This window comes from Microcebus murinus, chromosome 2 (assembly GCF_040939455.1).
Source record: "Microcebus murinus isolate Inina chromosome 2, M.murinus_Inina_mat1.0, whole genome shotgun sequence".
Classification (NCBI taxonomy): Eukaryota; Metazoa; Chordata; class Mammalia; order Primates; family Cheirogaleidae; genus Microcebus; species Microcebus murinus.
In genome coordinates this window covers 7,176,939-7,191,304 of record NC_134105.1, presented here as the reverse complement: position 1 = coordinate 7,191,304, position 14,366 = coordinate 7,176,939, and the positions used below count along the sequence as shown (strand labels likewise).

General features: G+C 39.4%; 1 protein-coding gene across 4 annotated transcripts in view; it reads right to left on the bottom strand.

Annotated features, from left to right (window-relative positions):
- Window positions 1-14,366, bottom strand: part of VPS13D (vacuolar protein sorting 13 homolog D) — a 256,274-nt gene that overhangs the window by 181,973 nt on the left and 59,935 nt on the right. For all 4 annotated transcript variants that reach the window (XM_020281677.2, XM_075994141.1, XM_075994149.1 and 1 more), the window contains 5 exons: window positions 12,722-12,904; window positions 7,534-7,711; window positions 4,167-4,377; window positions 1,886-2,057; window positions 1,593-1,705 (listed from right to left, as the gene is read on the bottom strand). In XM_020281677.2, the coding sequence (XP_020137266.2) occupies window positions 1,593-1,705; window positions 1,886-2,057; window positions 4,167-4,377; window positions 7,534-7,711; window positions 12,722-12,904 (857 nt within the window). The remainder of the gene's footprint in view (window positions 1-1,592; window positions 1,706-1,885; window positions 2,058-4,166; window positions 4,378-7,533; window positions 7,712-12,721; window positions 12,905-14,366) is intronic.

Sequence of the window (14,366 nt, the reverse complement as noted above, 5' to 3'; positions counted from 1 at the left end):
AGTATACTGGGGACAATCAGAACGAATAACATAATTCATGTGGATAAATAATTCAACTGACCTATCAACAGGAAATGTCTTTGAAACCACCTTTTTTAACAAAATAAAAGATAGGGCCGGACACTGTGGTTCACACCTATAATCTTAGCACTCTGGGAGGCCAAGGCAGGAGGATTTTTAGAGGCCAAGAGTTTTAGACCAGCCTGAGCAAGAGGAAGCCCGTCTCTACAAAAAACAGAAAAATTAGCCTCGTGCCGTAGTGCACGCCTATAGTCCCAGCTATTGGGGGGGCTGAAGCAGGAAGATGGCTTGAGCCCAGAAGTTTGAGATTGTAGTGAGCTATGATCATGCCTCTACATTCTAGCCCCGGTGACAGAGTCAGACCCTATCTCAAAAAATAAATAAATATTTAATAAATAAGAGAAAGCTGCAATGAGCAATTCATAATTACTCAGCACCATTGTGACAATATATACAGAATTATTCCATACTGAGAAAAACTAAAGGCATAGCCAGTCATCAGGAAAAAACTGCCGGCTAACAAAACCATCAATCTGGGATCCCAGTTTCACAATACCGGGCTATCATCAGCTGAATTAGGTACAGACCATGGCAGAGTTTCAAGGGAAAGACAAACTAGAAGACAGAGTACTTCAGCAGGGAAATTACTAGGCTTGAAGTACTGTTTTCAAATATCGAACCAATTTTCCAAGCATATGACCTTATGCTTAGTCAGAAAGTCTATCTGGAAAATAAGAGTGCATCTGCCCAACCTTACAGGGCTGATAAAAGATCAAAATGAAAAGGTTATTATGTGTGAAAATACAATGCACTCTTTAAAGTTCTACACCAGTAATCACAAATGCATACACCTACACTGACCAAGCAAGTGATATAAATGGACTGCTAGGTAAGTACACACCCCATCTAAACGGAGCGGTTGCTACTCAGCTTCCAGGTGATTCCAAGTGAGAACATGGACCTAGTACTGCCAAAGTTTCTACTTTTCTAAACAAATCTGAAATCCAAACTTTGTATGTGAAATCTCCCAATATTTTAAATGTTGGCCAGTGATGCAGTCATCAGGGCTGCAACCCAATAGGGGATCTCCCTCCCCGTAACTCCCCGGACACAGTGAGACAGTACTTCCTGACTCTGCTGCACCGTGTGGGGCCACATTCTAGTTCCACAAGGTTTGCCAGAGCATTTAATTGCCATTCGAGACCAATTCCAGAGCTCTTGTTTGTCTCTCTGGCACAGCAAAACACTGGCTGCACGTCATTGCAAGTGACTCCAATGAGCAGAGCAGCCTGAGACCCACAACAGTCACATAGTATGAGGGAGAAAAACATCTTCACTCTTTTAAGTCCCTGATATGTGGGGTTGCCTATTACTAGAGCATAACCTAACCTGTATTGGCTGACAGAGAAACAAACTGAAACTTTTCAAAAGCACTGTGTAGACCAAAAGCACTCTGCTGACCACATTCTGCCTGTGGACCACCACTCTGCAACCTCTGCTCTATGTTAATACAAAATATGTGCATTATTTGGATTATTGTAAATAATAATAAAATAAAATTAAAGTGATACCTGGCCAGAGACCCAGCACCTTCTTTTCCTTTTGGATCTTTAAGCTCCAGACTTACATTTACCATATCAATGAGGAAGCACATGCAAGTGTACACTTCTCCACTGAGAACAGTCTACAAGAGGAAAATGCTGATCAGTCCATAGTTGATGATGCCAACCTAAAAATGCATTAATATGTCAAGAAATCTAATTTGCCTGTTGTTTCACCTTCTTTCTCCAGGTAAATTTGAGGAATATATACACATAGGGTGACATCAGCTGAGACTATGAGGGTTACAGAAGATCTCACTCACATGAATTCTTGGATCTTGTAAATCATAAGGCCGCATAAATTCCTCTATGGGCTCTCCAAGGTTGTTCTCTAATAAGCCACGGATCAGTTTGTATTTATACAGGTCCAGGGAGCAGTGTACTGAGGAGAGGTTGCCATGGATAGATACGTCTGGCACAGCATGACTTATTTCTCTATGAAACAGAAAAAAGGTCATTTACACAAACAAGTCCTAACTTAACACTGACATAGATCACACCCAAATAGAGGGCTAAAATGTACCCACCTATATATTACCAACCAGTTAATTTCTAACTTCCAACGACAAAAGTTTCATGTAGCTCCAAATGCAGCAAATTAGTATGACTGGCATGCTTCAACTACAAAATATCCCTTTTTTCCCCCAAAATATATATCAAGAAAATCCTCCACTCTAACATGAGCTAACTAACTAATCTATTAATAAAGAAAACCTCATGACACTCAGAAATAGCTTAGAGATTACAGTTGGGAAAGCAATAAAGCAAAGTGGTAACTAAAGGACAACAGCCAGTTTCATGTTGAACCCAGGTGGGACGTTAGGATAAAATCTAGATAGGTTACTCATCTCAGCTGGGTTGGGTGGAAGTAAAGTTGCAGATGGGGGAGGGGGGGTAACACATGCATACCTCATCTCAACACTAAAAAACTTCCCCACCCCTCTCATGGGTAAAGTGGACATCATGGATCCTACAGACACTACACTCTGAGTATATAAGGCAGAAGGTTAGGATTTGAAGTGGCAGAGGAATATAAAAAAAACTACTTTGTCTATAGAGAAAAGCATACACACAATAGAGTTTTTAAAAACCAATCACGTAATCAACAAAGAAAAACTGGGAAGTGCCACCTTGGGTTCCTGTTTCTGGGGTGTAAGAAGCTGAAAGGACACCTTGTGTTCAGTATCACCTTCTATCTGGGCTAACAGAGTATAATTACCTGCACATAAACACTGATAGGAGCGGGGAAAGTTTAGATAAGCAGAGTAGCAAAGCACTTTTTTTTTTGGAAAGCACTGCTTCAAAAGAAAACAAAGTGTTCGATTTCTAAATAATGAAGCTCTTCTTAAGATTGCTTAGCCAGTAAAACCAAATATAGCCCATGCCAACCATAACTGAACACCAGCCAGGGAGCAGTTGAATAACAAGTAAGAGTGAAATACAAACATCCCAGTGAGAACGGCTAAATTGTATCATTAATCCAGAGAGAAACTAAAAAAGTGACATTAAATGACTTGCCCAAACCCAAGAACTGTGCTGAGAGTGGCCAAAGAAGGATTAAAATCACACTCTATCATAAGTAAGGAGGCTGCTTTTCAAAATGCTCCAAATGGAAATCTCTTTCTTTACTTTATAGTCACACCTCATTTTTCCCTGGAGTCAAGATGCAAAACATTGCTGCTTTCTCCAAAATCAATGCCCCAAACCAAGAGACATCATACACTGTAATTGGCGGTTCCCAGCCCATGTACATGGACCAGGAGAGCAGAAGTATATAGCTGAGCACCAGCCATGAGAGTCAGATTTCGCTGGTTCCAGGTAGGTCTGAGAATGTTTATTTCCAAGAAGGTTCCCAGCCAGACATGGAACTAAATGACAACTGAAGCAATGCTCTGAACTACAGAAATAAGCATCCTATGTTTGGAGGCCAACGATAAGGGTAAACGTGGAGTCAGTTCATTAGGCTTTCTGGAGTACTTTCATATTGCTTCATGCAGTGAAATAGGCAAGTCTGCACCTAAACATTTATACTGATTAAATGGAGTTCCAAGGTAAACAGCAATAACTGGTTCAAAATATATTATATTTGGAACACATAATTCAAATATCCATCACTTCTAGAATACTTAGATGCAATCACTACCCTCCACCACCACCCAAATCCATGCTAAATTTGTGTCCCTCTCTCTTTCTTTCCAAGGCACTTGTAATCTTATTAACACAGTTTTATAACACTGAATCAAACATTAAGCTAGAATCATCTACTTTCCTTCCTATATCCCTCAACAAAACGTAAGCTCCTGCAAATGCAGATGCTTTCTCTTCTGCTATAGTACCCTCATGTCTAGCACACTGTAAGGGGCTCAATAAACACTTGTTCAACAGATGAAGAAATAAATGTTTAAAATTTTCTTATTACCTCATAAAAAAAAAAAAAAAGAAATAAATGAATGCCTATGTTTTTCCAGACTTACCTTAATAGCACTAATTTCCAAGTTAAGATTCTACTTACAATAGATAGTTATTCAAATGTAAAACACTCACTTGTCCAAGTTCCTTTCTACCTGCAATTTCAGCCTACAAGGCTCAGTTAAGAGGCTTCCTCCTGTTTGTCGCACAAAGTAAGAGGGGAAGATCAGATCTCCACTATTGTCCTCTGTGGCTGTAGAGTATTCTCGTGGATGTCTCTCCGCAGCAAAGATGTCCATGTCCTGGAGATCCACAACGATGCAATCCAGCAGGCAAACATGATCTTCTACAAGGGCCCAAGGAAAGAAATATAATGAAGAAAATGGGACCCCAAAAGGGCTGGCCCTGAACAAAATTTAAAATTCTAAGTTCATTCTGCCTTTGGAAAATGTTTAGAACTGCCTGCTTCCCCCTGCCGTCCACTACTTAGAAAACCGGCTGTGCGGAAGTCTCCACTACGGCACCAAGACCTGCCCACACAGACCTCTGTGTGCTCTACACATCCTGCCACCTGCCCGCCACTGCAAACATAGACTGTGTCACAGTCCTTCAGTGTCTCATGCCTATCCTGACATCCCAGCTGAGGGTTTATGACTAAATTTAACTTCACATGCAATCCCTCCCTAGAGACAATGCTGCCCAAAGGTTTATAAACTTTTCCCAGCAGCAAAATTATTTTATCAAACAAATAATACCTGTAACCACTTCCACTGCCACTGACCAAATCCAAATTACCTTCATTCTTGCCTAGGCCACCAAAATAAACTCTCCTCCATTATACCTACATAATTCCATTGTGGCCCTCACAAAACTATTCTCCCCACAAAATACCTGAGTAATCCTTTAAAAAATAAATAGACCAAACAATCCCTTCCTTTATACATTTTAATAGCTATGTTTAATCTAAAATTCTTTCTGCAAAACTCCCCCAAATCCCTACACAGCCCTACAGAAGCCCACTGCCCACTTTTCCAAACTCATCTTGAGCCATTCCCGCCTTTGCTCACTGAGCCTCAGGCTTACTGGCATTTGTTTCCTCCAAAATGCCAAGCTCTCTGTTGCCTGAACAGCTTTAGCAGTGGCATGGCCCACCCATCTCAATCTAAATTGGGTCCTCTCTGTTCTTTTGTCTTTCTCTGGATAACATTTATTATAATCCATCAATATTTATGTATTTTTTAATGTCTTTCTCATTTGTCTGCAAGTACCATCATAGCAGAAGCCATGTCTAACAGTATGTTAATACACTTGGGAACAAAATATTATAACACCTTGCATTAAGTGGGCACTGAATAAATTAGTTCTTCATTGGCTGATTACATTGATAAATATCTAAAATAGATAAAAGAAGAGCTGACCTGGTAGAAGGGGGCAAGGAATGGGAATGAAGTAGGCTGTGGAGATTCCCTAGGGTACTCTCAGGGATTCCTAGGACTACATGGAACTAATGCGAAAACCACTTTCTTAATCCAAGGCAATGTATCACTAATAGGGGACTTTCAGAAACAAATAGCAAATCAGTACAAGAAATATTGTTAGAAGAGAGAACTTTCTATAAAATATCCCAAATCACTTTTTTTTTTTGAGACAGAGTCTCGCTCTGTTGCTCAGGCTAGAGTGAGTGCCATGGCGTCAGCCTAGCTCAGGGCATCCTCAAACTCCTAGGCTCAAGCAATCCTTTTGCCTCAGCCACCCGAGCAGCTGGGACTACAGGCATGCGCCACTATGGCCAGCTACTTTTTTCTATATATTTTTAGTTGGCCAATTAATTTCTATTTTTAGTAGAGACGGGGTCTCACTCTTGCTCAGGCTGGTTTCGAACTGCTGACCTTGAGCGATCCTCCCACCTCAGCCTCCCAGAGTGCTAGGATTACAGGTGTGAGCCACCACGCCTGGCCAAATCACATCTCAAAGGCATCTACCTACAGATAAGACTGGCCTTATTCCTAATCATTGTCATCATCCTAATATCTAACAACAGATAACATTTGTTGAGTAGCTCCCAGGTGCCTCTCCCTCCATGCTCTATATGCGCTATACACACAGACGGACAGTTAGTATCATGTAGATTAAAAATTAGGGGCCAAAATTTGTCGTCCAACTCTTCTATTTACTACATATGTAACCTTGGCAAATTAAGTTGCTTAATCTCTCTAAGCCTTTGTCTCTTCATCTGTAAAATGGGGATAAAAATGAAACCTGAAAGAGGTGTTATATAGATGAAATAATTAATGTAAATAATGCGCCACAGGCCGGGCGTGGTGGCTCACGCCTGTAATCCTAGCACTCTGGGAGGCTGAGGCAGGAGGATTGCTCGAGGTCAAGAGTTCGAAACCAGCCTGAGCAAGAGCGAGACCCTGTCTCTACTATAAATAGAAAGAAATTAATTGGCCAACTAATATATATAGAAAAAATTAGCCGGGCATGGTGGCACATGCCTATAGTCCCAGCTACTCGGGAGGCTGAGGCAGAAGGATTGCTTGAGCCCAGGAGTCTGAGGTTGCTGTTTGCTAGGCTGACACCACGGCACTCACTCTAGCCTGGGCAACAAAGCGAGACTCTGTCTCAAAATAAATAAATAAATAAATAATGCACCACAATGTCTGGCTCATAGTGCTCCACAATAACTATTATCATGATGATGATTAAGATTATCTTGTTTAATCATCAACATAACTATAAACCACTTTCCTGTCACAAGGTACTGCAGGCAGCTGACCCATTCCTTGTATCTATCTAACAAAAGACATTCAGCAGCCTCCCTCAGCTAGTGTCTGGCACCACGCTTTGCAGCTAATCATATTCTGCCTCCCTCTCTAATGCCTCAGAGCAGCACCCCATTTATCTAGTACATCACCCATAAGGAATACATTTAAAAACAGAAAAGCCAAAATAAGGCTCACATTTGGAATAACTAATTCTTATAGAGAAGAATACCAATAATTGGATGGCTCATGTCTTTTAAAAATTGTTGCTTATAGTATTTCTGTTGTTATTTAATTCACAGTAATATTACTGGGTTCTTTTCTATTTTTTAGAATTAACCCTTTGCACTCGGATGTCGAGTGTGGATAATGTCGAGTGGATGAGAAAAAAGCAAGTGAGTGCAAAGGGTTAAACAGTGACTTGCAGGGACAGTGTCTGTAGAGTGGCCTGCAAGGATGCAGGACTCTTTCTAATTATACTATCACCATCTAGTGACAATTATCTTGATGTACAAGGAAAAAAGCCCTAATAGACAATCTAAAATCTATTTACACTGAGTCTTGCTAATTTAACTATACTCTACAAGTCACCCAATGTTAAATCTATACCAAAGACTCTTAAGCCTTCATAAGGAAAATCAAAATCACCAAAGAAATACTATCTCTTTGCTAGCATCTGATTGGACCCAATGTGAATTTCCCCATCTTCACTATATAGCTCTTTTCTTCTCTTTTACCTGGACTACCGGAAACTTGGCCAACAGATGGTGTGGCTTGTGACCCTTGCTGCTTGGTGGAGGTACTGGGCATCATGAACTGCCCCTGGGTATGGGTCCCCTTAGAGTCCTCCGTGCTTGTCATTTTCCTCATACTGTGTTTGGGAGTACCCGCTGGGGAAGTTGAAGGCACGGATTCCTGGGAATAAACAAAATAAAATTAGAATGCAGAAATGGGGGTGAGGGGGGTGGAGACGATGTTGGTGGGACTGTATCTTTAATATCCTGGAAGTCCTAGCCCATTCCCTACGATCTTCAAAGACTATTATTTGTACTTTTCTCAGCCTCCCAGATCCCATAAACAAGAGGCTAACAAGAGTCATGACATTTACTGTCACATATAATTATCTGCAGAGATGTTATATATAATTCAACACCTGTTGAAAACTATAGCAATTTTATAGGAAGATACTATCTTTTGGCTCAAAAGCAAATTTGAAGATGCCAGCTGCTTCAAAGTGGTTTTAATCCAGGTCAAATGCAACAAAAGCGAATCCCTCAGCTACATGATTTACTGTTGCTTTGCTGGGGGTGGAGGGGGAGCAGTTATTGTTTCAAGAAAACATATCTAATAGCAATGTGGCTCCAATGGAATTAGGCTGCGGCAGTGTGTCTGTATTTTCCATCATAGAAGTCTCCTTTCATTGGTTTACATTTTCCATCTCTCTAAGCAACTGTGGAAATGAAACCAAAATGGAAAACAAAAGAAGTAAGCCATTCATTCCTATTATGTTTCTGTTCGAGGCCACCAAAATTAAGAAGGGTTAATACAGAATAAAACAGATTCTGTAATTCTATTGAAAATATTACTTTTCTTACGTACTTAATACCTTCAGTTAATTGTTAACAAAATCTATTTCACTGGAATGATTCAATGATTGACTTTTAAACTTCCCGTGGTTCCTTCACCAAAGCCTCAGAGCTACATATCTGTATGGCTCCTGCATCAGACTGTTCCCATCTAGTCAGTCCCACGTGTAGGCTGGGAGGAAGGGAAAGGCGGTTCTCCCTGCAGCACTGCCTTAGATGTTTACTCCTCTCAGCTTTGAGAAAAAACACAAAAATATTGCTCCCTTTCAGTTACCTTGAGTAGTAGTTACAAGTAACAGTAAAAGAAACTAGTTTTTACTTTCTGCCGTTTTTTTTTTTCAAGGCAAATTCCTAGGTAAATGCCATTATTTAAGTATTTCCACATTAAAAACTTTTCCTCTTGCTTCGTTTATTTAAATTCTGGAAAGCGTTTGTTGCTCTTTCATTTTATTCATCTCTACATCCTCTCTGTAGTTGGTTTAAATAAATCAGTGGCTTGAGGAGATTAACCCAAAGCTTTTGAAAGACTCTGACTTAAAAATTACGGTTTAAGTACAAGCTATGGTTGAAAAAAATGAAAGGAAAACATATGCGGAAAAACTCAAACTTGCACTCATTAAGACATGGATTTATGTAAAACAATTCCAAACACACAGGAGTCATGGAACTCAAGGGCAAATAACCCCTCTGGAAGCTTTGATTTCAGGATTATTTCCTGTTCCTTAACCACTGGAATGGATATTAGACAAACCTCACACATGCAAATGTATTAAAGGGTGAATGTAAATGCAAAGTGATGCTTGGTGAAGAAGGTAATTATTCACGTCATATAGACACTGATCAATTTAAGTTTAACTGTATACATGGAATGGTAAACGTCACAGATATGTTTATCTGATTACAAATACTTTAACAAACGACACACTCCAAGCAGCCCTTATGGAATTCTACAGAACAACCACAGGTATGCAACAAGACAGTTTTTAGGATTTAAGGAAGAAATTATTTTTTATTTTTTTTTTTTGAGACAGAGTCTCACTTTGTTGCCCAGGCTAGAGTGAGTGCCGTGGCATCAGCCTAGCTCACAGCAACCTGAAACTCCTGGGTTCAAGCAATCCTTCTGTCTCAGCCTCCCGAGTAGCTAGGACTACAGGCATGCACCACCACGCCCGGCTAATTTTTTCTAGATATATCAGTTGGCCAATTAATTTCTTTCTATTTATAGTAGAAATGGGGTCTTGCTCTTGCTCAGGTTGGCTTCGAACTCCTGACCTCAAGCAATCCACCCGCCTCGGCCTCCCAGAGTGCTAGGATTATAGGCGTGAGCCACCCGCCCAGCCTGGAAGAAATTATTTTTAATGGGTCTTAAGAAGGTCTTCTCTACATAGGAGGGAAGTAATTAACACACACACAAAAAAAGTAATAAATTTCAAAGGGTTAGTTTTATTTCTTTTGTTTGTTTTTACTAGGAACCCTTGTAGGAGGGCTGATTTTCAAGAGATGGCAGTGAGGAAGCTGCTCTGCTATAGATGAAACATGCTTTGCGTGATAGGTGACGGGGCAGCCACGACCTGTTTCCCAGGACAAGGGACACTCTGTACATTTTTTAAATTTTCTTTTTTAAGCATATGAATGTGAATTGACTGCTGAATCCCATAAGGTTTTCAGAATAGCTGGGAGACAAAAAACACATTATACCTTGAAGAAAAAACGATCCTTGTATGCACTGCTACTTAAAATCAAATCCTCAAAAACAAATGCAGGAAAACTTTTCATTAACATGCTATAAACTACATACTGTTTATTATTTGGCTTAACAAAATAGAAACCGTTCTGTAAAAATTTCTTAAAATATTTTAGCAGTTCTTCTCCCAAGGCTAACTTCAGAGTTAGCTTGCAAACCCATATATAAATATATCTGATACAGAAAATCAGTTGTTACCTTTTTAGGAAGGGTAGAGAAACTAAAATATGATTATTGAACTTGATCGCCCATTCTGGCTATCACTGATCTCTTCCTAAAAATTTTAGTCTGGCCTTGAAATACAGATATATCACAAAGAAATATAGTCATGGACTACATAATGACATGTCAGTCAATGAAGGCATATACTACAGTGGTCCCATAAGATTATAATACCACATTTTTACTGTGCCTTATCTATGGTTAGATACATTTAGATACAGATACTTGCCATTTGTGTTACCGCTGCCTACAATACTCAGTACAGTAACAGGCTACAGGTTTGTAGCCTAGGAGCAATAGGCCATACCACAGAGTCCAGGTGGATAGGAGGCTATGCCATCTAGGCTTGTGTAAGTACACTCTATGATGTTCGGTAAAATAACAATGAAATTGCCTAAAGACACATTTCTCATTAATATCCTTGTAGTTAAAGGAAGAGGATTGTATTTGGTCTTACTGGCTGACACCAAGAGCTTTTTAGAATCTTCTGTGTGACAGGTGACTTTTTGTATGCTAATGAGATGACTGGTGGCTGAAAGCCCCTAAATAGCTTCAAGATGGAGGTTGCCCAAAGAACCAACTATGTGATTAGAAGGTTGAAACTTTCACCTTCACTCCCTAGACCTCTAAGGAAGGGGGAGAGGTTAGAGATTGAGCCCAATTACCAGCGGCCAGTGATTTAATCAATCATGCCTACATATGATGGAGAGTGGTGGCTTACATCTGTAATCCTAGCACTTTGGATAGCTTGAGCTCAGGAGTTAGAGACCAGCCTGAGCACGAGTGAGACCCCATCTCTACTAAAATTAGCCAGGCGTGGCGGCATGTGCCTATAGTCCCAGCAGCTACTTGGAAGCAGTGAGCTATAATGATGCCACTGTACCCCAGTGTGGACAACAGAGTGAGACCCTGCCTCAAAGGGGAGGGGGAAATGAGCTCTTCATTAAAAACCATGAAGAATGGGGACCAGAGATCTGCTTGGTGAACACATCCACACGCTAGAGAGAGGCGCACCCCAATTCCACGGGAACAGAAGCTCTGGTACTCAGGACCCTCCTGGACCTCACCCTACATGCCCCTTCATCTGGCTATTTATCTGTGTCCTTTATTATATCCTTTATAACAAACTGGCAGGTGTGTTTCTCTAAGTTCTACAAGTCATTATAGCAAACCTGAGGAGGGGGTTGTTAGGAGCCCTAATTTATAGCTAGTCGGTCAGAAGTACAGGAGACTGGACTTATGATTGGTGTCTGCAGTGGGGGGCAGTCTTGTGGGACTAAGCCATTAATCCATGGGGTCTGTGCTAACTACAGACAGTGTTATAATTGAATTGCAGGACACCCAGTTGGTATCTAGAGAGTTGGAGAATGGTTGGGGGGGGGACGACAACACTTCTGGTGTTAGATGTGTGGCGAAGGGATTCCTTTTATATGTAAAGAACTTAGCACAGGCTGATGTGTAAGCATTCAACAAATAGCACCTATATATTGCTATTTTTGTCAGTCTTAACATCTTAAATCTTATGTACATATTCTCAAAGGCTCTCTCTCCCCCTGCTATTTATTAGCTATTAGACTAAATATAGGCATAACTAGTTGAGAACTGCAGTAAGTTCTTTCCTTACATGCTAAAATGGGTTCAGACTGAGTAAGCAAATAGACTAAAACGCTGCTGTGGAAACCAGCCAGGAATGATGAAAACACAAGCCGAGAATGACAATACCTCATCTCTAGTTCCAGGAACATCACTCTGTCTCCTCAAATGCAAAACTGGGTGGAAGGGGGCTAATTAAACTATCTCCAAGATCCTCTCAGCTTTAAGAATCTGTGATTTACTAGGTGTTTCCATTTTTATTGTTTATTCTCAAAGAGTCCTAGTTTTCCCAAATGTAAACTGCAATTAGCAATAATGCTCATCTTAATTACTTCCAAACACTATTGTAAGAAATAAATAAATGCCAAAGTAATTGAAAACTATAAAGCAATATACTGTATAAAATTTTATTAAGACATTTTTAAATGACTTTAGGAAAACCATGGGCCAAATCCCATCCTCTGAAAAAAGTCACATTGTGTAAAAAGTTGTTATTCAGAAAGAATTTTTATATAAGGGAAGCCTTGTAAAAAGATGGAAGACTGATTCCATCGGTTTGTTTGCTAAAACCAGTTACTACCTATAGTTAGTAACAGTTACAATTTATAACACCCTAATAAAGTTAATTGAAATGTCAATAAGATGTCAAAAAATATTTTTCAAGCCACATATCCTACAAAAATAACAGTGGTTATGGATCATCTATGGCAGCAGATGAATTTTTCAGTTAGTGTTCAAATACTAGCGGAACTGAAAAGGGGACGAATATAGATTGCTCACCTTGTCTTGCAGGGAAAAGGTTCCAGGAAAACCAGCAAAGAGAAACTTATTCTTGACTTTCAACTTCCCCAAATTTGCTACGATCAGATTATTTGATCTGGAACTTTCTGGGATAAGAAGAACAGGAGCACCAGCCTCAATATCTAGGAGAACCCGTGAGCAGCGCTGGGCTTGGTCTCTCACCTGAAAGACAAATGAAAATTGACTCAGAGGCTCAATGAATTCCCTAATTTTATCATCAAATAATCTCAGGCTCCCAACAGTTTCATGAATTTATAAACCAATTAAAATCACAGAGTATATACTCTATGATACTCAGAGTTTACTCTGATCAAGTAAATCAGAAATCAGTAACAAGAAGATAATGGAAAATCCCTAATATTTGGAAACTGAACAAAACACTTTTAAATAACCCATGGGTCAAAAGAAGAAATCACAAGGGAAACAAAAAATATTTTCACCTAAATAATAAGAAAAGCATATTGAAATTCTTGGGCTACACTTAAAATAATGCTTAAAGAAAAATGTACACCATTACTTTAGAAAAGAATAATTTAAAAATCAAAAATTGAAGCTTCTATCTTAAGAAGCTAGAAAAAGAAAAACAAACTAAACCTAAAGTAAGAAAGAAGAAAATAATAAAGAGCAGGAATCAATGATATAGAAAACAGATAAACAACAGAGAAAAAAATCAATTAAACATTTATAGAACACTATATTCAAGAACTACAGAATATATATTCTTTTCAAGTGCAAATGGAATATTTGCTGAGAGAATGGCTGGGCAGTAACACAGACCTCAATAAGTTGGTTATTTGAAAAGACTGATAAAACTGATAAATCTCTAGCTCTGATAAAAAAAAAATGAAAATTTCTGATAAATCAAGAAAAAAGGAAGGAAACAAATATCACCAACTTTGGGAAAGGATAAGGTTCATTGCTACAAACAGATATTAAAAAGATAAGGTAACCTATGAACAATAATCATTTTTAAAAAGCCAACTACCTACAGCTAACATATTTAATGGTGAATGAGTTCTCTTACAATCAGGAACAAGGTAGGGATATCCAGTCTCGCCACTTCTATTCAATATTATACTGGAAGTCCTCATTCATGTAAAAAGGCAAGAAAAAAAATAAAAGAAATACAGGTCGGAAAGGAAAAAGTAAAACTATCTCGGCCGGGCATGGTGGCTCACGCCTGTAATCCTAGCACTCTGGGAGGCCGAGGCCAGCGATTCACTTGAGGTCAGGAGTTCGAAAACAGCCTGAGGGAGACCCAGTCTCTACCAAAAATAGAAAGAAATTAATTGACCAACTAAAAATACATATACAAAAAATTAGCCGGACATGGTGGCGCATGCCTGTAGTCTGAGCTACTCGGGAGGCTGAGGCAATAGGATCATTTGAGTCCAGGAGATTGAGGTTGCTGTGAGTTAGGCTGACGCCACAGCACTTACTCTAGCCTGGGCAACAAAGTGAGACTCTGTTTCAAAAAAAAAAAAAAAAAGTAAAACTGTCTTATTCACAGACAATGTAATTATCTATGCAGAAGAGTCTAAAGAATCTAAAAGAACCAGAATAAGTTTAGCAAGATTGCAAAATACAAGGTCAATAAGTCAACATACAAAAGTCAATTATATTT